Source organism: Bombina bombina, chromosome 2, assembly GCF_027579735.1.
Source record: "Bombina bombina isolate aBomBom1 chromosome 2, aBomBom1.pri, whole genome shotgun sequence".
Taxonomy (NCBI): Eukaryota; Metazoa; Chordata; class Amphibia; order Anura; family Bombinatoridae; genus Bombina; species Bombina bombina.
This window is the reverse complement of record NC_069500.1, coordinates 1,361,547,844-1,361,572,068: the sequence shown is the minus strand read 5'-3', so window position 1 is coordinate 1,361,572,068 and position 24,225 is coordinate 1,361,547,844. Positions and strand designations below refer to the sequence as shown.

Below are 24,225 nucleotides of genomic sequence, written 5' to 3'. Positions count from 1 at the left end.
AACTACATCCAGATTGTGTAAAAGACGTTCCTTCTTTGAAGAAGGATTTGGACACAAGGATGGGACAACAATCTCTTGATTGATGTTCCTGTTAGTGACTACCTTAGGTAAGAACCCAGGTTTAGTACGCAGAACTACCTTGTCTGAGTGAAAAATCAGATAAGGGGAATCACAATGTAAGGCTGATAACTCAGAGACTCTTCGAGCCGAGGAAATAGCCATTAAAAACAGAACTTTCCAAGATAACATTTTTATATCAATGGAATGAAGGGGTTCAAACGGAACACCCTGTAAAACGTTAAGAACTAAGTTTAAACTCCATGGTGGAGCAACAGCTTTAAACACAGGCTTGATCCTAGCTAAAGCCTGACAAAAGGACTGGACGTCTGGATTTTCTGACAGACGTCTGTGTAACAAGATGGACAGAGCTGAAATCTGTCCCTTTAATGAACTAGCTGATAAACCCTTTTCTAAACCTTCTTGTAGAAAAGACAATATCCTAGCGATCCTAACCTTACTCCAGGAGTAACCTTTGGATTCGCACCAGTATAGGTATTTCCGCCATATTTTATGGTAAATCCTTCTGGTAACAGGCTTCCTAGCCTGAATCAGGGTATCAATAACCGACTCAGAAAAACCACGTTTTGATAAAATCAAGCGTTCAATTTCCAAGCAGTCAGCTTCAGAGAAGTTAGATTTTGATGTTTGAATGGACCCTGTATCAGAAGGTCCTGTCTTAGAGGTAGAGACCAAGGCGGACAGGATGACATGTCCACTAGATCTGCATACCAAGTCCTGCGTGGCCAAGCAGGTGCTATTAGAATTACTGATGCTCTCTCCTGTTTGATTTTGGCAATCAATCGAGGAAGCAGCGGGAAGGGTGGAAACACATAAGCCATCCTGAAGTTCCAAGGTGCTGTCAAAGCATCTATCAGAACTGCTCCCGGATCCCTGGATCTGGACCCGTAGCGAGGAAGTTTGGCGTTCTGGCGAGACGCCATGAGATCTATCTCTGGTTTGCCCCAACGTCGAAGTATTTGGGCAAAGACCTCCGGATGAAGTTCCCACTCCCCCGGATGAAGAGTCTGGCGACTCAAGAAATCCGCCTCCCAGTTCTCCACTCCCGGGATGTGGATTGCTGACAGGTGGCAAGAGTGAGACTCTGCCCAGCGAATTATCTTTGATACTTCCATCATTGCTAGGGAGCTTCTTGTCCCTCCCTGATGGTTGATGTAAGCTACAGTCGTGATGTTGTCCGACTGAAACCTGATGAACCCCCGAGTTATTAACTGGGGCCAAGCCAGAAGGGCATTGAGAACTGCTCTCAATTCCAGAATGTTTATTGGAAGGAGACTCTCTTCCTGATTCCATAGTCCCTGAGCCTTCAGAGAATTCCAGACAGCGCCCCAACCTAGTAGGCTGGCGTCTGTTGTTACAATTGTCCAGTCTGGCCTGCTGAATGGCATCCCCCTGGACAGGTGTGGCCGATAAAGCCACCATAGAAGAGAATTTCTGGTCTCTTGATTCAGATTCAGAGTAGGGGACAAATCTGAGTAATCCCCATTCCACTGACTTAGCATGCATAATTGCAGCGGTCTGAGGTGTAGGCGTGCAAAAGGTACTATGTCCATTGCCGCTACCATTAAGCCGATCACCTCCATGCATTGAGCTACTGACGGGTGTTGAATGGAATGAAGGACGCGGCATGCATTTTGAAGTTTTGTTAACCTGTCTTCTGTCAGGTAAATCTTCATTTCTACAGAATCTATAAGAGTCCCCAAGAATGGAACTCTTGTGAGAGGAAAGAGAGAACTCTTCTTTTCGTTCACTTTCCATCCATGCGACCTTAGAAATGCCAGAACTAACTCTGTATGAGACTTGGCAGTTTGAAAGCTTGAAGCTTGTATTAGAATGTCGTCTAGGTACGGAGCTACCGAAATCCCTCGCGGTCTTAGTACCGCTAGAAGGGCACCCAGAACCTTTGTGAAGATTCTTGGAGCCGTAGCCAATCCGAATGGAAGAGCTACAAACTGGTAGTGCCTGTCTAAGAAGGCAAACCTTAGATACCGGTGATGATCTTTGTGGATCGGTATGTGAAGGTAAGCATCCTTTAAATCCACTGTGGTCATGTACTGACCCTCTTGGATCATGGGTAAGATTGTCCGAATAGTTTCCATTTTGAACGATGGAACTCTTAGGAATTTGTTTAGAGTCTTTAAATCTAAGATTGGCCTGAAAGTTCCCTCTTTTTTGGGAACCACAAACAGGTTTGAGTAAAACCCTTGTCCTTGTTCCGACCACGGAACCGGATGGATCACTCCCATTGTTAACAGATCTTGTACGCAGCGTAGAAACGCTTCTTTCTTTATCTGGTTTGTTGACAACCTTGACAGATGAAATCTCCCTCTTGGGGGAGATAATTTGAAGTCTAGAAGGTATCCCTGAGATATGATCTCTAGTGCCCAGGGATCCTGAACATCTCTTGCCCAGGCCTGGGCGAAGAGAGAGAGTCTGCCCCCTACTAGATCCGGTCCCGGATCGGGGGCTCTCGGTTCATGCTGTCTTTGGGGCAGCAGCAGGTTTCCTGGCCTGCTTGCTTTTGTTCCAGGACTGGTTAGGCTTCCAGCCTTGCCTGTAACGAGCAACAGCTCCTTCCTGTTTTGGTGCAGTGGAGGTTGATGCTGCTCCTGTTTTGAAATTCCGAAAGGGACGAAAATTAGACTGTCTAGCCTTAGCTTTGGCCTTGTCTTGAGGTAGGGCGTGGCCCTTACCTCCCGTAATGTCAGCGATAATTTCTTTCAAACCGGGCCCGAATAAGGACTGCCCCTTGAAAGGTATATTAAGTAATTTGGACTTAGAAGTAACATCAGCTGACCAGGATTTCAGCCACAGTGCCCTGCGTGCCTGTATGGCGAATCCTGAGTTCTTAGCCGTAAGTTTGGTTAAATGTACTACGGCCTCCGAAATGAAAGAATTAGCTAGTTTAAGGACTCTAAGCCTGTCCGTAATGTCGTCTAGCGTAGAGGAACTAAGGTTCTCTTCAAGCGACTCAATCCAAAATGCTGCCGCAGCCGTAATCGGCGCGATACATGCAAGGGGTTGTAATATAAAACCTTGTTGAACAAACATTTTCTTAAGGTAACCCTCTAATTTTTTATCCATTGGATCTGAGAAAGCACAGCTATCCTCCACCGGGATAGTGGTACGCTTAGCTAAAGTAGAAACTGCTCCCTCCACCTTGGGGACCGTTTGCCATAAGTCCCGAGTGGTGGTGTCTATTGGAAACATCTTTCTAAATATTGGAGGGGGTGAGAACGGCACACCGGGTCTATCCCACTCCTTAGTAACAATTTCAGTTAGTCTCTTAGGTATAGGAAAAACGTCAGTACTCGCCGGTACCCGCAAAGTATTTATCCAACCTACACAGTTTCTCTGGTATTGCAACGGTGTTACAATCGTTGAGAGCTGCTAAGACCTCCCCTAGTAGTACACGGAGGTTCTCCAATTTAAATTTAAAATTTGAAATATCTGAGTCCAATCTGTTTGGATCAGAACCGTCACCCACAGAATGAAGCTCTCCGTCCTCATGCTCTGCGAGCTGTGACGCAGTATCAGACATGGCCCTAGCATTGTCAGCGCACTCTGTTCTCACCCCAGAGTGATCACGCTTGCCTCTTAGTTCTGGTAATTTAGACAAAACTTCAGTCATAACAGTAGCCATATCTTGTAATGTTATCTGTAATGGCCGCCCAGATGTACTAGGCGCCAAAATATCACGCACCTCCCGGGCGGGAGATGCAGGTACTGTCGCGTGAGGCGAGTTAGTCGGCATAACTCTCCCCTCGCTGTTTGGTGAAATTTGTTCACATTGTACAGATTGACTTTTATTTAAAGTAGCATCAATACAGTTAGTACATAAATTTCTATTGGGCTCCACCTTGGCATTGGAACAAATGACACAGATATCTTCCTCTGAGTCAGACATGTTTAACACACTAGCAAAAAAAAAAAAAAAAAAAACTTACAACTTGGTTATAATCTTTTTTAGCAAAAAAAAAAAACGCACTGTGCCTCAAAGAGGTACTAACGATTAAATGACAGTTGAAATAATGAACTGAAAAACAGTTATAGCAACAAACTTTAAAACAACACAACTTTTAGCAAAGGTTTGTTCCCATTAGTAAAAAACAACGTTTTTTATTCACAGTCACTATAAGAATTCTCACAGCTCTGCTGAGAGAATTTACCTCCCTTCAAAGAAGTTTGAAGACCCCTGAGATCTGTCAGAGATGAACCGGATCATGCAGGAAATATAAAATTAGCTGACTGGAATTTTTTGATGCGTAGCAAAGAGCGCCAAAAACGGCCCCTCCCTCTCCCACACAGCAGTGAAGAGAAACGAAACTGTCACAATTAAAGCAAAAAACTGCCAAGTGGAAAATAATGCCCAAGTATTTATTCACACAGTACCTCAGCAATGTAAACGATTCTACATTCCAGCAAAAACGTTTAACATGAGAATAGTTATTAAAAGGATTAGTGACCTTTAACACAGTAGTTCCGGTGAAATACCATCCCCAGAATACTGAAGTGTATACATACATGTCATTTTAACGGTATGGCAGGCTTTTCTCATCAATTCCATTCAGAAAATAAAAACTGCCACATACCTCAATGCAGATTCATCTGCCCGCTGTCCCCTGATCTGAAGCCTTTACCTCCCTCAGATGGTCGAGAACAGCAATATGATCTTAACGACTCCGGTTAAAATCATAGTAAAAAATCTCTGTCAGATTCTTCCTCAAACTCTGCCAGAGAAGTAATAACACGCTCCGGTGCTATTTTAAAATAACAAACTTTTGATTGAAGTCATAAAAACTAAGTATAATCACCATAGTCCTCTCACACATCCTATCTAGTCGTTGGGTGCAAGAGAATGACTGGGACTGACGTAGAGGGGAGGAGCTATATGCAGCTCTGCTGGGTGAATCCTCTTGCATTTCCTGTTGGGGAGGAGTTATATCCCAGAAGTAATGATGACCCGTGGACTGATCACACATAACAGAAGAAAACAGTATTTCAGAATCACCTGGAATCATTTTAATGGCGGTGTTCACAGATTTCCAGTCATGCACTTTGTCAAACTTCCAGTCCAAAAGAAAATTCCCATTGTCGGTCACAACTGGGCCCTAAAAACAAAAAAAAGGTGATAGTAAAGAATAAAATTGTAACTGGAGCAAGGTTTTAGGCTACCTCCGGTATTTGGAGTCAATCAAAAAAGGGTCTAACGCTCACTTTTCAGCCGCGACTTTTCCATACCGCAGATCCCCTTACGTAAATTGCGTATCCTATCTTTTCAATGGGATTTTTCTAACGCCGGTATTTAGAGTCGTGTCTGAAGTGAGCGTTAGAAATCTAACGACAAAACTCCAGCCGCAGGAAAAAAGTCAGTAGTTAAGAGCTTTCTGGCCTAACGCCGGTTTATAAAGCTCTTAACTACTGTGCTCTAAAGTACACTAACACCCATAAACTACCTATGTACCCCTAAACCGAGGTCCCCCCACATCGCCGCCACTCGATTAAATTTTTTTAACCCCTAATCTGCCGACCGCCACCTACGTTATCCTTATGTACCCCTAATCTGTTGCCCCTAACACCGCCGACCCCTATATTATAATTTATTAACCCCTAATCTGCCCCCCACAACGTCGCCGCCAGCTACCTACACTTATTAACCCCTAATCTGCCGAGCGGACCGCACCGCTACTATAATAAAGTTATTAACCCCTAATCCGCCTCACTAACCCTATAATAAATAGTATTAACCCCTAATCTGCCCTCCCTAACATCGCCGACACCTAACTTCAATTATTAACCCCTAATCTGCTGACCGGAGCACACCGCTATTCTAATAAATGTATTAACCCCTAAAGCTAAGTCTAACCCTAACACTAACACCCCCCTAAGTTAAATATAATTTTTATCTAACGAAATTAATTAACTCTTATTAAATAAATTATTCCTATTTAAAGCTAAATACTTACCTGTAAAATAAATCCTAATATAGCTACAATATAAATTATAATTATATTATAGCTATTTTAGGATTAATATTTATTTTACAGGCAACTTTGTAATTATTTTAACCAGGTACAATAGCTATTAAATAGTTAAGAACTATTTAATAGTTACCTAGTTAAAATAATTACAAAATTACCTGTAAAATAAATCCTAACCTAAGTTACAATTAAACCTAACACTATACTATCATTAAATTAATTAAATAAAATACCTATAATTACCTACAATTAAACCTAACACTACACTATCAATACATTAAATACAATATCTAAAAATAACTACAATGAAATAAACTAACTAAAGTACAAAAAATAAAAAAGAACTAAGTTACAAAAAATAAAAAAAATATTTACAAACATAAGAAAAATATTACAACAATTTTAAACTAATTACACCTACTCTAAGCCCCCTAATAAAATAACAAAGACCCCCAAAATAAAAAATGCCCTACCCTATTTTAAATTACTAAAGTTCAAAGCTCTTTTACCTTACCAGCCCTGAACAGGGCCCTTTGCGGGGCATGCCCCAAGAAGTTCAGCTCTTTTGCCTGTAAAAAAAAACATACAATACCCCCCCCCCAACATTACAACCCACCACCCACATACCCCTAATCTAACCCAAACCCCCCTTAAATAAACCTAACACTAAGCCCCTGAAGATCATCCTACCTTGTCTTCACCTCACCAGGTATCACCGATCCGTCCTGGCTCCAAAATCTTCATCCAACCCAAGCGGGGGCTGGCGATCCATCATCCGGTGGCTGAAGAGGTCCAGAAGAGGCTCCAAAGTCTTCATCCTATCAGGGAAGAAGAGGCGATCCGGACCGGCAACCATCTTGATCCAAGCGGCATCTTCTATCTTCATCCGATGACGACCGGCTCCATCCTGAAGACCTCCACCGCGGACCCATCTTCTTCCGGCGACGTCCAACTGAAGAATGACGGTTCCTTTAAGGGACGTCATCCAAGATGGCGTCCCTCGAATTCCGATTGGCTGATAGGATTCTATCAGCCAATCGGAAATTAAGGTAGGAATATTCTGATTGGCTGATGGAATCAGCCAATCGGAATTCGAGGGACGCCATCTTGGATGACGTCCCTTAAAGGAACCGTCATTCTTCAGTTGGACGTCGCCGGAAGAAGATGGGTCCGCGGTGGAGGTCTTCAGGATGGAGCCGGTCGTCATCGGATGAAGATAGAAGATGCCGCTTGGATCAAGATGGTTGCCGGTCCGGATCGCCTCTTCTTCCCGGATAGGATGAAAACTTTGGAGCCTCTTCTGGACCTCTTCATCCACCGGATGATGGATCGCCAGCCCCCGCTTGGGTTGGATGAAGATTTTGGAGCCAGGACGGATCGGTGATACCTGGTGAGGTGAAGACAAGGTAGGATGATCTTCAGGGGCTTAGTGTTAGGTTTATTTAAGGGGGGTTTGGGTTAGATTAGGGGTATGTGGGTGGTATTGTATGTTTTTTTTTTTTACAGGCAAAAGAGCTGAACTTCTTGGGGCATGCCCCGCAAAGGGCCCTGTTCAGGGCTGGTAAGGTAAAAGAGCTTTGAACTTTAGTAATTTAGAATAGGGTAGGGCATTTTTTTATTTTGGGGGTCTTTGTTATTTTATTAGGGGGCTTAGAGTAGGTGTAATTAGTTTAAAATTGTTGTAATATTTTTCTTATGTTTGTAAATATTTTTTTATTTTTTGTACTTTAGTTAGTTTATTTCATTGCAGTTATTTGTAGATATTGTATTTAATTAATGTATTGATAGTGTAGTGTTAGGTTTAATTGTAGGTAATTATAGGTATTTTATTTAATTAATTTAATAATAGTATAGTGTTAGGTTTAATTGTAACTTAGGTTAGGATTTATTTTACAGGTAATTTTGTAATTATTTTAACTAGGTAACTATTAAATAGTTCTTAACTATTTAATAGCTATTGTACCTGGTTAAAATAAATACAAAGTTGCCTGTAAAATAAATATTAATCCTAAAATAGCTATAATATAATTATAATTTATATTGTAGCTATATTAGGATTTATTTTACAGGTAAGTATTTAGCTTTAAATAGGAATAATTTATTTAATAAGAGATAATTAATTTTGTTCGATGTAAATTATATTTAACTTAGGGGGGTGTTAGTGTTAGACTTAGCTTTAGGGGTTAATACATTTATTAGAATAGCGGTGAGCTCCAGTCGGCAGATTAGGGGTTAATAATTGAAGTTAGGTGTCAGCGATATTAGGGAGGGCAGATTAGGGGTTAATACTATTTATTATAGGGTTAGTGAGGCGGATTAGGGGTTAATAACTTTATTATAGTAGCGCTCAGGTCCGCTCGGCAGATTAGGGGTTAATAAGTGTAGGCAGGTGGAGGCGACGTTGTGGGGGGCAGATTAGGGGTTAATAAATATAATATAGGGGTCGGCGATGTTAGGGCAGCATATTACGGGTACATAGGGATAATGTAAGTAGCGGCGGTTTACGGAGCGGCAGATTAGGGGTTAATAATATGCAGGGGTCAGCGATAGCGGGGGCGGCAGATTAGGGGTTAATAAGTGTAAGGTTAGGGGTGTTTAGACTCGGGGTACATGTTAGAGTGTTAGGTGCAGACGTAGGAATTGTTTCCGCATAGCAAACAATGGGGCTGCGTTTGAGCTGAAAAAAAACCTAACACCTGCAAAAAAGCCGCGTTCAGCTCCTAACAGCCCCATTGTTTTCTATGGGGGAGTCGTGCACGAGCACGTTTTTGAGGCTGGCCGCTTGCGTAAGCAACTCTGGTATCGAGAGTTGAAGCTGCGTTAAATATGCTCTACGCTCCTTTTTTGGAGCCTAACGCAGCCTTTATGTGGACTCTCAATACCAGAGTTATTTTTATGTTGCGGCCAGAAAAAAGCCGGCGTTAGCTTTTCGGGTCGTTACCGACAAAACTCTAAATCTAGCCGAAAGTTTGGAGAAGTTTCACTTAATTCACTAAAGCTTAGCTTTAAAGTGCTTCGATTCTTTTTATTAGGACATGTGGTCCTGGTCCTGTGCACCTCTAAACATTTTGTTATTGTACAGGTACAAATCTCAAAATCTGGAATTCCAAAATCCTAACTTACTCTGAAATCCAAACTTTTTAAATATTTTTGAAAAATATAAAATTATCAAAAATTTCTATTTTTCCCCTCCTGCAAGTCAAAATCTTCTTTGCCTTTGTTTTTTTTTGTGTTCTAAGGTGCAGACACTAGTCTATATTTATTTAAAAACATAACTTACGCTTAACAGATAATTTAATTTCCTTCTGTATAAGGAGAGTCCACAGAATCATTCCTTACGGTTGGGAAATACTGAACCTGGCCACCAGGATGCGGCAAAGACACTCCAGCCAAAGGCTTAATACCTCTTCCACTTCCCCCATCCCCCAGTTATTCTGCGGAGGGAACAAGGTACCGTAGAAGATATATCAGGGTATACATGGTGCAAGAAGAAGGACCGCCCATCGGAGAGCACGGGCAGGGGCCATAGACTCTCCTTATACAGAAGGAAATGAAATTATCTGGTAAGCATAATTTATGATTTCCTTCTTAATGTAAGGAGAGTCCACGGCATCATTCCTTACTGTTGGGAAAACTATACCCAAGCTCTAGAGGATACTGAATGATAACAGGAGGGACAAAAAGAGAGGCGGACCCTAATCTGAGGGCACCACAACCTGCAAAACCTGCCTCCCGAAAGCTGCTTCAGCCGTGGCAAAATCATTAAACTTGTAAAATGTAGAAAAAGTATGTAAGGAGAACCAGGTAGCCGCCTTACAAATCCGTTCCATAGAGGCCTCGTTCTTTAAGGCCCAAGAGGAAGCCACTGCTCTAGTAGAATGAGCTGTAATCCTCTGTTCCGCTGTCTCATAAGCTAAGCGAATAACACTCCTTAACCAAAAAGATAAGGAAGTCAAAGAGACCTTCTGACCCTTACGCTTCCCGGAATAGACAACAAACAAGGAAGAAGTTTGTCTAAAATCCTTAGTAGCCTAAAGATAGAACTTCAAGGCGCCAACCACGTCCAAATTATGAAGCAAACGTTCCTTCGAAGGAGGATTATGACACAAGGAAGGAACCACAATCTCTGGATTGATTTTGTGGCCTGTCACGACCTTAGGAAGAAAACCTAACTTAGTACGTAGGACTGCCTTATCAGAATGGAAAGCCAGATAAGGAGGCTCACATTGCAAGGCAGCAATCTCAGATACTCTGCGCGCAGAAGCAATAGTCAGTAGAAAAAGAACCTTCCAGGACAACAATTTAATGTCAACTTCATGCATAGGCTCAAACGGCGCCCGTTGCAAAACTATAAGAACAAGATTTAGACTCCAAGGAGGAGCATTAGATCTAAAAACAGGTCTGATCCTAATTAGAGACTTAACAAAGTACTGTACATCTGGAAGCTCTGCGAGCCTCTTGTGCATTTAAACAGACAGGGCCGAAATCTGTCCCCTCAGGGAACTGGCAGAAAGGCCCTTCTCCAGTCCATCCTGGAGAAACTATAGGATCCTGGCAACCTTAACTTTATGAGAGGAAAATCCACGCTCTTCACACCAGAATAAGTAGGTTCTCCACACCTTATGATAGATGCAACGAGTACCCGGTTTATGAGCTTGAATGAGTGTATCAAATAATTCTCTCAGAAAAACCTCTCTTGGCTAGGACTAAGCGTTCAATCTCCATGCGGTCAGCCTCAGAGAATCTAGATTTTGATGAACAGGACCTTGTTCCAGCACATCCCTGCAACAAGGTAACTTCCACGGAGGAGATGATGACATCCCCACCAGATCTGCAAACCACATCCTTTGCGGCCACGATGGAGCAATCAGTATTACTGATGCTTGCTCCTGCTTGATGCGGGCCACTACACGAGGAAGGAGTGGTAACGGCGGGAAAAGGTAAATTAGACTGAACCTCCAAGGTACTGCTAATGCATCTATTAGCTCCGCCTGAGGATCCCTGGACCTCGACCCATGTCTGGGTAGCTTGGTATTGAGACCTATCTCCGGCGTCCCCCAACTGTTGCATATCTCGCAAACACTTCGGATGGAGAGACCATTCCCCCGGATAAAAGGATTGTCTGCTGAGAAAATCCGCTTCCCAGTTGTCCACACAACTGGAATGTGAATCGCTGACAGCGAACAGCTGTGGGCCTCTGCCTACTCCAGAATCAGAGATACTTCCCTTATTGCTAGGGAGCTTTTCGTTCCACCCTGATGGTTGTTGTAAGCCACCAAGGTTATATTGTCCAATTGGAATCTGATAAACTGGGACAAACCCAGAAGGGGCCAAGCTTTCAGAGCATTGAAGATCATTCCTTCCGAGTCCACAGGCCCTGTACCTTCTTGGCACCCCAACAGCTCCCCATCCTGAGACTTGTGTCCGTATTCACAATCTCCCAGGATGGTTGCAAGGATGTCCCTCAGGTGAGATGATCTGGACAGAGCCACCAAGAGAGCGATTTTCTCAATTGGCTGTCCAGAGAAATCTGTTGAGACAGATACAATGATCGCCATTCCACTGCCTCAGCATGCACAGTTGCAACGGTCTGAGACGGAACCTGGCAAAGGGAATGATGTCCATGCTAGACACCATGAGACCAATCACCTCCATACACTGAGCCACAGAGGGCCTTAAGGAGGTACAGAGGGCAAGACATGCCGAAGCTAGCCTGCAATGTCTCTGGTCTGTTACAAATATCCTCATGGGTATGGAGTCTATTATAGTACCCAGGAATTCCACCCTGGTGCTTGGTATAAGAGAACTCTTTTCTAGGTGTATCTTCCATCCATGAGATCGAAGAAGAGAGAGGAGAGATTCCGAATGGTCTTCCGCCCCACGAAAAGATGGTGCTTGTACCAGAATATCGTCCAAGTAGGGAGCTACTGCTATACCCGGATTCTGGCAACAGCTAGAAGAGCCCCTAGAACCGTCGTAAAAATTATTGGAGCAGTAGCTAGACCAAACAGAAGTGCAATGAACTGGAAGTGCTGGTCCAGGAAAGAAAACCTTAGGAACTGGTCCTTGTGGATTGGAACGTGAAGGTAAGCATCCTTCAGATCTATAGTGGTCTTTAACTGTCCTTCCTGAACTAAGGGAAGGATGGACCCATGGACCTTATCGTCTCCATCATTTAAATGAGTGAACATTTAGAAATTTGTTTAAGCACTATTGGTACAGAATCGGGGGGAAGTTCCCTCCTTTGGGACCACGAAAAGGTTTGAATAGTATCACAAACCTCTTTCTGCAATAGGCCCCGGGACAATGAATCCTAAGGAGGACAGATCCCGCATGCACCCCAGAAAGGCTTCCCTCTTTTCTGGTCTGGAAGACAGGATTGAGATGAGAAATCTGCCCTTGGGTGGATGAGACTTGAAACCTCTCTTATATCCCTGAGCTATGACCTCCAGGACCCATGGATCTTCCACATTCCTGAACCAAGTGTCTGAAAAGAGAGACAGTCTGTCCCCTACACGATCCAGAGGTGGATCGGGTGCGCGCCCCTTCATGCCGATTTAGTTTCGGCATGCTTCTTGCTCTGCTTGGACCTATTCCAGGACTGAGCCGGCTTCCAAGTACTCTTGGTTTGCTCGGGCTTAGCGGAGGACTGCTGTCGTTGGGACTTATAACAAAAGGAACGAAAATTAGAAACTTGTCCCTTAGACTTGATCTTTTTATCTTGTGGTAGGAAGGAACCCTTACCCCCTGTAACTGTAGAGATAATGGAGTCCAGGCCTGGACCAAATAAAATCTTTCCCTTAAAGGGGAGGGAAAGAAGTCTGGACATAGAAGTCATATCCGCAGACCAGGACTTCAGCCAGAGCGCCCAACGGGCCTGAACCGAAAAGCCAGAAGCCTTAGTATTTAGGCGAATAATCTGCATATTTGCATCACATATAAAAGAATTAGCAATTCTAATTGGGCCTTAATTCTTTCCTGGATAACATCAAGGGGACCCTCCACCTCTATTAAATCCGATAAGGAGTCGAACCAATAAGTAGCTGTTGCAACATTTTTCTTAGAAGAGTTTCCATCTTTTTATCCATCGGCTCTCTGAACGACGAGCTATCCTCAAGCAGGATAGTAGTGCGTTTAGCAAGCGTGGAGATAGCACCATCTACCATAGGGACGGAACCCCACAACTCCAATTGAGAGTCCGGGACCGGGAATCATTTTTTAAAGGAAGACAAGGGGGAAAAGGAATATACAGTTCTGCCCCATTCGGTTTTAATAATGTTCGCCATCCTTACAGGTACAGGAAAAGTTAAAGGCACTATCCTGTCCTCGTAAACTCTGTCTAATTTAGGAATCAAAGGTTCATCAGGCAGTTTGGGCCTCTAGAACCTCTAATGTAGACAGGACTTCCTTTAGAAGAAAACATAAGTGTTCAATCTTAAATCTTAAGGCTGGTTCCTCCGCAGCAGGAGGCTTAGAGGCAGCAGACTCCGTCCCAGAAAGTTCACCCTCTGAAGCCTCAGAGTGCAACTCATCCTCGGATAACTGAGACAGAGCAGTAAAATCTAATAAATTACATGATGACCCCGGGGCAGGAGAGCTATGTTTAACTTTTTCGCTTGTGCTTAGCAGGGCGAGGTAAAGCACTGAGGGTCGCAGACACCGCCGTTTGTAACTGCGCAGTAACATCTGGTGGTAAAAGGCCCCCTCCAGATGGAGGATCAAGTGTGCTATGGGAAGCTGCGTTTGTAGAAGGAGATGAATGTTGGGTATGCACCTCACAGGATGGTGAGTCCTCAGAGGTGCACGGCTCAGTGGTACTAAAAGGGTTAACCTTCTTTGACTGAATAACAATGTCAACATAATTGAGAGGGCGGGCAAACAAAAGCCTCCTCACAATATAAACAGGTATTACTATTTGGAACAGATGTGAGTTCCCTCTAATATATCAGAATCCTCCATAGCTTAAACTAATAACAGCAGGACACAGAAAATAAACAAACAATCTTTATTTTTTAAAAACAGCACCTTTATACTCCCAATGGCTGGGGCATTTACCACCTCCTAGACCCAGACAATACAGAGAAATAGCATCTTCTCCAACAGCCAGCTCGGTCAGGAAAGAGGAAATTAAAGCGAGACCACTCCCGATCACATGGTGCGCAAGGTAGGACAGCCCCTGCTATGAGAAAAAGCACACCAAGCTACAAGCTGGGCAGCACTCAAAGTGAAAGTAAAAATCTGTGCATTCCAGCCACATAAACAGCCTATGAGCCCAATAAAATCTCACACATAAAATCAAAGCATCACATTTGATTAATCCCCACTGTTCAATAATCCCCCTCAGGAGATATTAACCCATGATTCTATTAAGATAAAAGGAGCCACACTGTGACCCCGTCTTCTAGCGTTTTCAACATATAAAAAAATAGAAACGATCTAACCAGAATCCATGCTGTGGAACAGAAACACAGCGTCTTAAGTGTGACAGTCTTGTAGCATTGCTCCTGACATGGACTTGAGTGAGAAAAAAAAGCAGGCAGTGAAACTCATCAACACTGATTGCTTAGGAGCTGTTAGCAGGCAGTCTGGGATGGGTTCGCAAAAAGACTCTCTGCATCTCTTGACTTTTACTTTCATCAATGCTCTCACTGAGAGGCTGACAAGACTACTTAAAAACTCCAGTTCCATATTGAAGGGCAGATACCCTTCCTAAGGAACTACTCTGAAATCTTCAGACACTTCTCTGCCATCCTACTGTGACGAAGGGCAAAGAATGACTAGGGGATGGGGGAAGTGGGAGAGGTATTTAAACCTTTGGCTGGGGTGTCTTTGCCTCCTCTTGGTGGCCAGGTTCAGTATTTCCAAACGGTAAGGAACTCTCCTTATATTAAGAAGGAAACAACTATTAGCTGTCTGATTACAGTACAGTAGTGTCTTTCTGAGGGTCCTACGTACACAAAAGTATTACAAATTATATAAAACTGCCTTTAGCCTGAATGTATAAACTGTATAATGACCTGTAAATATTGGCATAAGATATTGTTGTCTACATTTAGTCCCATCCCATCTCCAACTCTCCCATTTTACAGATGCAAATATTCCAAAATCTAAACCAGTTTGGAAAAAAAGTGTTTTCTACCTGTGATATAAAATGTGAATGTGTCTAATAAAAACAAACCCTTTGCAACATACTTATTTTTGTCCCAACCCCTGACCTGTAATTTAACTCTGAAGATTATGAGATTTTTAATTCCTGATAGGAGTGCAGCTTCCAGACTAAACACGGCTTTTACACAGTCACTGACTTTACACTCATTTATAGCTCACCTTGATTGGCCTAAGCAAACAAGATTAGATGGGTTACAATATGGTGGCACACACTGCTTTATGGTCACTAAACCATTCATTTTATATTTAAACAACTTATAGAATAAAAAATAAAAAAATACAACTACATATTATTCTCACATTTTTGTTTTGAATACTTCCAACTAGCATGTATTTTGTGTGCAATGTCTCAAAGTTGTCAAAAGGGGACAGCATAATACTTTTAAATCCTAATACTGAACACACAAGTATATACTGGAGAGAGTGGACTAGGGGGCAGAGGCACTGCAGGTGTTGGGTGGGTTTTCTAGGGGTGAAAACAGAACAATCTTTTCTGCTAGTAAGAAATGGGTAAGTAAAGCAGGGGAATTGCTAAAAGGACACATGACACCCTCAGTTTCCCCTCCCTGCTATTTTTTATGGTTCACTTACAGCTTTGCTAACTGCCATCCTCAGCTCTGCAACACCACCAAACCGACTCTGCAGTACTTTAGTTACAGGAACATAAGCCATAGGGATAACCTCAATAGGAATTCCTTTCTTCCACTGCTCTCCAAAGTGTTTGGAATCTTTCCTGCAAAAGAAAAGCCAAGATAAAATAGTCATTCAGAAAATATCTGGTTATCACAAGAAGATGAGCAGCTGGAGATGACTCCTGGTACATAGGGAACAATCTGCCTTATAACAGGACAGAAGAAGCAGATACATTGGAACATTGGTAAACTGGAAATGCTGATGCCGTATGGTTTCTTTATCTGGCATTAAAGTGAAAGTCAATCCTAGCGTTTTGCAAAAGCTAGTATTGACTACTGAAACAAATAAAGGGGACTTTCATTCATGAAGTATAAGACACTTCATGTAGAAAGCTCCTTTATTTGTTTTAACCGATCGCCGCTCTTAGCTGCTACGGCAGCCCACGGCTTAAACATTTTTTTGCTAAGAGGTGACGTTTTCACCTCTTAGCCAAGAGCCGTGCGGTAAATCTGTCTCCCATGGGCGCCAAGCCGGATTTACCGCAAGGCTATTGGCCAAGAGGTGAAAACGTCACCTCTTAGCAAAAAAATGTTTAAGCCGTGGGCTGCCGTAGCAGCTAAGAGCGGCGATCAGTTGAAACAAATAAAGGAGCTTTCTACATAAAGCGTCTTATACTTTATGATTGAAAGTCCCCTTTATTTGTTTCAGTAGGCAATCCTAGCCTTTGCAAAACGCTAGGATTGACTTTCACTTTAAGTTTACTTTTATTTTATTAGCAATTTGTAGTTCACGGATACGACCCAATAAAAGCTACTTAAGCCCTTTAACTGCTGAGCAATTTCCACCCCTGTGCTGAGTTGTTTTGCAGTCTTTAAAATGTTGCTCATATTTAGGGCGTGATATTCAAAACCTTGCTGGCATGGAGAGAATAACACAAAATATTTGGTGAAAAAAAAATGTATTCATGTATTTGTCAGGAATCCCTGAATAACCCTTTACATGTATTTTTTTTTTTTTTTTTTTTTTTTAAATAGACAACCCAAAGTATTGATCTGGGCCCATTTTGTTATATTTCATGTCTCCATTTCAAATAAAATAAAAAAATGTTCACTTTTTCGCAAACTTTAGGTTTCTCACTGAAATCATTTACAAAACAGCTTGTGCAATTATGGCACAAATGATTGTAAATGCTTCTCTGGGATCCCCTTTGTTCAGAAATAGACATATGTCTTTGGCATTGCTTTTTCGTAATTAGAAGGCCTCTAAATGCAGCTGTGCACCACACTTGTATTATGCCCAGCAGTGAAGGGGTTAATTAGGTAGCTTGTAGGGTTAATTTTAGCTTTAGTGTAGAGATCAGTCTCCCACCTGACACATCCCACCCCCTGATCCCTCTCAAACAGCTCTCTTCCCTCCACACCTCACAATTGTCACCGCCATATTAAGTACTGGCAGAAAGTTCTAAAAGGCTTTAAAAAAAATATATATATATATCTGCATCGGCCTCTCTGATGCAGATCAGAGAGGGCCACAGAGTTGCTTAAAAAAGGGTATTGCAGGATGCCTCAATATCGAGGCATTGCTGCAATACCCTGAAAGCGATCAAGATCGCTTCCAGGGCTTGAAACCTCAGAGGATGTGCCAGGCACATCCTTGGTCGTTAGGGATTAAGGGAGCTGAGATTGAGGGATTTCAATACCTACCACAGCCAACTCCCGTTAACCCTGTGGACATGCCCGGGGCTTGTTGTGACATCACCTGCACCCCTGGATTACCCCAGTGACCACCAGTGATGTGTGGTAAGTGTACACATGGTCATTACGGCTGAATATATTTGGTGGATGCTGACAGTGTGTTACCATTCGCACTTAAAGGGTTAAAACATTTCTATTATACATATGAAATAACACAATGTTAGTTTTCTTTTGCATGAAAAAAGCAAACAGGAAATGCAAGCCTGTGTACAACTGGAACCAGGGAACGATTTGATCATTGGTTAACAAGCAATAAGCCCATTGTTTTAAAATGGTGGACAATGACAACTCAAAAGCATAATATTAAATAATAATTTAGTAAAGGGACATCCATGTTAAATCCACTCTTAGAAAGCAAAGAAAAATAATATCATCCTTTAACCCCTTAATGACCACAGCACTTTTCCATTTTCTGTCCGCTTGGGACCAAGGCTATTTTTACATTTTTGCGGTGTTTGTGTTTAGCTGTAATTTTCCTCATTCATTTACTGTACCCACACATATTATATACATTTCTCGCCATTAAATGGACTTTCTAAAGATACCATTATTTTCATCATATCTTATAAATTTACTATAAAAAAAATTATAAAATATGAGGAAAAAATTGAAAAAAAAACACACTTTTTCTAACTATGACCCCCAAAATCTGTTACACATCTACAACCACCAAAAAACACCTGTGCTAAATAGTTCCTAAATTTTGTCCTGAGTTTAGAAATACCCAATGTTTACATGTTCTTTACTTTTTTTGTAAGTTATAGGGCCATAAATACAAGTAGCACTTTGCCATTTCCAAACCATTATTTTTCAAAATTAGCGCTAGTTACATTAGAACACTAATATCTTTCAGGAATCTCTGAATATCCATTGACATGTATAAAAAATTTTTTAGTAGACATCCCAAAGTATTCATCTAGGCTCATTTTGGTATATTTCATGCCACCATTTCACCGCCAAATGCGATTAAATACAAAAAAAATCGATCACTTTTTTACTAATTTTTTCACAAACTTTTGGTTTCTCACTGAAATTATTTACAAACAGCTTGTGCAATTATGGCTTAAATGGTTGTAAATTCTTCTCTGGGATCCCCTTTGTTCAGAAATAGCAGACATATATGGCTTTGGCGTTGCTTTTTAGTAATTAGAAGGCTGCTAAATGCCACTGCGCACTACACGTGTATTATGCCCAGCAGTGAAGGGGTTAATTATGGAGCATGTAGGGAGCTTTTAGGGATAATCTTAGCTTTAGTGTAGTAGACAACCCCAAGTATTGATCTAGGCCAATTTTGGTATATTTCATGCCAAATGCGATCAAATTAAAAAAAAAAAAAGTTAAAATTTTTCATAATTTTAGGTTTCTCACTGAAATCATTTACAAACAGCTTGTGCAATTATGGCACAAATGGTTGTAAATGCTTCTCTGGGATCCCCTTTGTTCAGAAATAGCAGACATATATGGCTTTGGCGTTGCTTTTTGGCAATTAGAAGGCCGCCAAATGCCGCTGCATTTCACACGTGTATTATGGCTAGCAGTGAAGGGGTTAATTATGTAGCTTGTAGGGAGCTTGCAGGGTTAATTTTAGCTTTAGTGTAGAGCTCAGCCTCCCACCTGAAAAATGAGACCCCCTGCTCCCTCCCAAACAGCTCTCTTCCCTCCCCCACAGTTGTCCCCGCCATCTTAAGTACTGGCAGAAACTCTGACAGTACTAAAATAAAAGCTATATTTGGGCTTTTTTGTGTGTTTAGCATATTTACATATGCTGCTGTGTAGGATCCCCCCTTAGCCCCCAGCCTCACTGATCCCCCACCAAACAGCTCTCTAACCCTCCCCCTCTGCCTTAATGGGCGCCATCTTGGGTACTGGAAGCTGTCTGCCAGTAGCCAGTTTAGTAAAAACATGTGCCTTTTTTTTTTAAAAAAAATGCCCTTTTCTGTAGTGTAGCTTCCCCCCCCCCCCCAAGATCAACCCCCCACCCCTTCCAGATCCCTTAGCCGTTTATTTACAGCTTTCAAAACTTTTTATTTTTTTACTTTTGACAGTTTATTTTTATGTAGTGTAGCGGTTCCCTCCCGCTCCGTGCACGCGCCCGCCGCCCCCTGTGCACGCGCGCGCTACCATGCGCGCTCCCGCCCCCCTCCACTCCACTCGGCACATCGATGGCCGCCCACCCGCCTCCCAGACTTGCTCCCACCCACCAACGATACCGGCCACCGATGTCCGGTGCAGAGAGGGCCACAGAGTGGCTCTCTCTGCATCGGATGGCCAAGGGGGGTTATTGCAGGATGCCTCAATATCGAGGCATCACTGCAATAACCGTAAAGCAGCTGGAAGCAAACAGGATCGCTTCCAGCTGCTTTCCAGACCAAGGACGTACGCCACACGTCCTCGGTCATTAACTGTATTTTTTTTTAGGACGTGTGGCGTCCGTCCTTGGTCATTAAAGGGTTAAAGTACAGTTTATCATATCTCATTTGTTGTAGCCACATTAGAACAGATATAAATGATCTCCTACTATTAAGGAAGATATATACATGATCTCCTGCACTTATAAACAACCATTATGTAGAATGTTTTAGGATTAGTGTTAAAATAATAAGTATTGAAAGTACAATATAAACACAGTGGCAAAGTTCTTTTTTTCTTGCATTAAATTGTTTAAAACTCACTTTGTATCATGGTCTAAATATTTTTTTTTTTTTAAAAAGTCAGAGAGGTGAACAAGACTCTTCCAGACAAGTAGAGGCTCACTGAAATACTCAGCCAAAATATTAACCTTTTTATAGGTTTGGCAATGTGTGAAGGTCAAAATGTATAAATATTTTCCTATGATATAGGAACCATGAAATTGTGTTATTGTTGGCTATTTAAATAAAAAAAATACAAAAACATAAAATATTACAAATTATTATGTCTGGAACATAAAATATTTTAAAATATTTTCCTGGTTTCAGGGACATTTGAAGGGGAACACAGTATTATCAGAGGCTGTTTTCGGTTATAAAATAAAAGGGATATATTAAAATGGAAGTAGGAGAAAAACAGAGTGTAGGGTAGCTCGATGGTAAAAAATATTCACAAGCTTAAGTGAAAACACAAAATATTAAAAACAGCCTTCTTACAAGAAGAGGAGATATAACGGTCTGATGCGTTTCAGCATTATGCTTTCATCAGAGACCTTATATTAAAAGGCACAGCCTACTCCAAAATAAACTTTCATGATTCAGATAGAGAATGTAATTTTAAACAATTTTTCAATTTACCTTTATCACCAATTTTGCTTTGTTCTCTTGGTATTCTTAGTTGAAAGCTAAACCTAGGAGGTTCATATGCTAATTTCTATGCCCTTGAAGGTCTTCTCTAAGGACATTTTGACAGTTTTTCACCACTAGAGGGTGTTAGTTCATGTGCGTCATATAGTTAACACTGTTCTCACGCACGTGGAGTTCAGGTGAGCCAACTCTGATTGGCTAAAATGGATGTCTGTCAAAAGAACTGAAATAAGGGGGCAGTTTGCAGAGGCTTAGATACAAGGTAATCACAAGAGGTAAAAAGTGTATTAATATAACGGTGTTGGTTACGCAAAACTAGGGAATGGGTAATAAAGGGATTATCTATCTTTTTAAACAAACATTCTGGTGTAGACTGTCCCTTTAAATATATTCAAGTGGAAATGGATTTTTAAATTTAAAAAGGGACATACACTTCAATTTTTTATTTCTCATGATTCATATAGACAACACAATTTATTTTTATCTAATTATCTATTTGCTTTGTTCTCTTGGTATCCTTTATTGCAACAAATACCTAGGTAGGCTCAGGAGCAGAAATGCATTAGTGGAAGCTAGCTGCTAATTGATGGCTGCACATATATGCCTCTTTAGGTTTGAGACTGTTCAAGATCCCATGTAGGTGTGAGCATAGATTACAGGAACATGGAAGTCAAATAAAAAATACTAATAAAAATAAATACATTTAAAAAAAATATATAGATTTTAAGCCTATCCCCCCCCCCCCCCCCCAAACAGTGAAGACATTTGTTGACTTTGTATTACAAAAAGTTAAGTTGTATGAAAAAGATCTGGCATGGGCAAAATAAATCGTTTTAGATAAATAGTTCAGACAAATTTTGACAACAGTATTTGTTTGCTAACAGAAATTTGTTAACCCTTTATTTCCTATTATAGACAGCTGTAAAGATTAAATACATTAAAGTAGTTGCTAGTGCAACAATTTTTTTTATTTTTTTTAAATTACCAAAGTGAAGCTTCATATCTTACCTGTAATCAGCGATTACGATAAAGGATTTTGCACAACCAGCAACTATTTTTTCCTGGGTTAAACAGCCGCTAAACAGAAATTAAAAATAAAATAAATAAAAATCAAACAATTTCGAACGGAAATAAATATATATATAGGGAAATTAACAAAAACAACTAAAACTCTCTTGTGTACTATATTAAATCTTTATATAATAAACATTTTCCCACTGGCTAATAACTGTTCTATATCATTGGATAAAAAAAATTACATAATACATAATTACAAAAATAAACATTCCAAAACAGACAATGCAAAGGGACATGAAACCCAATTTTTTCCTTTCATGATTCAGAAAGAGCATGCAATTTTAAACAACTTTATTATCTTGGTATCCTGTGATGAAAAGCATATCTAAATAGTCTCAGTAGCTGCACATAGATGCATCATGTGATTATCTCACCCATGTGCATTGCTATTTCTTCAACAAAGGATATCTAAATAAGCAAATTTGATATTAGAAGTAAATTGGAATGTTGTTTAAAGTTGTATTCTCTATCTGAATCATGAAAGAAAAATTTTGGGTTTCATGTCCCTTTAATTCCTTACTTGGATTAGGAGAAGTTAGCTAGCGCTAACAGAATTATATATTTTTTTTTTGTGTTTTTAAAATATATATATATATATATATATATATATATATATATATATATATATATATATATATATATATATATATATGATTTATTTTTCTTTTTAAAAAAAAAAAAAGTGTACAACCAAACTGTTAAAAATCACAGTGTAGTAGGTATATCTTCAACAAATGATGCAAAATGAACAAAGCACATTTGAAAAGTTGTTTAAAATTGTATGTTCCATCTAAATCAAGTTACATTTTTATTTTACTGTACCTTTAAATGCTGTTATTTACAACAAAAGTCAGCACCCCATCCCCCAAATACACACAAAAATAGCTACATTAGTTAAATTATACTTTACCCTCCTCCCTTGATAAGGTTAAGATTAGAATCCACTTCATCAGCTCCGTCAATAGCAACATCCAGCTGTATATTGAGGAACAAGTCAATTATTAGCATAAAGGAACTTGTTGTTTTTTGTGACATCCACAAGATGGCATTTTAAACTAGATAACATTTAAAACAAAATGTATTTTCCTGTAATGAAAAAAACCCTTCCGTTTATATACCTGCATGGAATTTCAGAATTAAACACATTATAAAGCCATCATTAAAAAAAAATGTCTCATTGTCATTGATTAATTTTATTAAATGAGTAAAATAATTGTTCCCTGATAAACTGCAGAAAAAGTACCAGTACAAAATATACTGGAAGCATTAGTAACATAAGACCAGATAAATATGCATGCAAATAAATCAGTCAATTTTGAGTCTTTGACTCACATATAGAATACTAATACTGTACAACCTACACAAAACAAACACTTCTTGACTACTCCACATAATAAATGACTAGAATACAAATGTAGGTAGAAAAGGACATTAAAGTGAAAGTAAATTATTCCTCATTGCAATATATCATAATAATCTATAGGTGAAATATAACATTTTCGCATGTTTTTTTTTTTCGTTTACTTCAATCTAATCGTTTATATTTCTATTATTTATTTCAATACCGTTCTTGGCTTTACTCCTCCCACCCTCCTCTTCCTGGATTTTGTATTCATTACGTATAGAGCGGTCCCACCCGCTCTACACGTAGGCTTGAAAGCTTGTTCACGATTTTGTGATCTATTGCGCATGCGCTAATCGGCGTACAAATGCGCATGCGAACTTTCTCATCCCCTATAGAAAACGCGCATGCGTCAAACTGTTTGGCTAGGACGCTGAAAATCTTGGCAGCAAATGATCGTCAGGAATGCGCATATTGTGAACGCGCGACTGACATCACCGTGCTTATATTGGACTCTGTGCATGTGCATTCAATGCTAGCAGGCTGTGACGTAGCTTTCTGGCCGCCGATCGGCCAGAAAGTCAATTGGTAACTGCAAAAAACGTGACCAGGAAATAAACTGACTGGCTTAATTGAAGATGCCAAAAATATGCGGTTAAATGCGGCGAAAAGGGTATTTATGTACACAATTAAAAAATATCATGAATGAAAGCGCTGTTTTTTTAAGGATTTATGTAAATCTGCAGAGCTAAGTTTACTTTCACTTTAAATATATTAAAATAAAAGGCAAATAATGAGATCAAAGAGCAAACAAAACTTGTATACAATTAATCCACAGCACAACTGAACCTTACTTATGGTTAAAGTCAGAATGACCCACCCAAAGAAAGATCTATGTCAATGCTTTAATTGGACAA

The 24,225-nt window shown here is 40.6% G+C and overlaps 1 protein-coding gene across 2 annotated transcripts in view; it reads right to left on the bottom strand.

Annotated features, from left to right (window-relative positions):
* RPIA (ribose 5-phosphate isomerase A) overlaps nucleotides 1–24,225 on the bottom strand; it is a 60,255-nt gene that overhangs the window by 15,214 nt on the left and 20,816 nt on the right. For both annotated transcript variants that reach the window (XM_053704291.1, XM_053704292.1), the window contains 4 exons: nucleotides 22,877–22,941; nucleotides 21,898–21,966; nucleotides 15,819–15,960; nucleotides 5,090–5,189 (listed from right to left, as the gene is read on the bottom strand). In XM_053704291.1, the coding sequence (XP_053560266.1) occupies nucleotides 5,090–5,189; nucleotides 15,819–15,960; nucleotides 21,898–21,966; nucleotides 22,877–22,941 (376 nt within the window). The remainder of the gene's footprint in view (nucleotides 1–5,089; nucleotides 5,190–15,818; nucleotides 15,961–21,897; nucleotides 21,967–22,876; nucleotides 22,942–24,225) is intronic.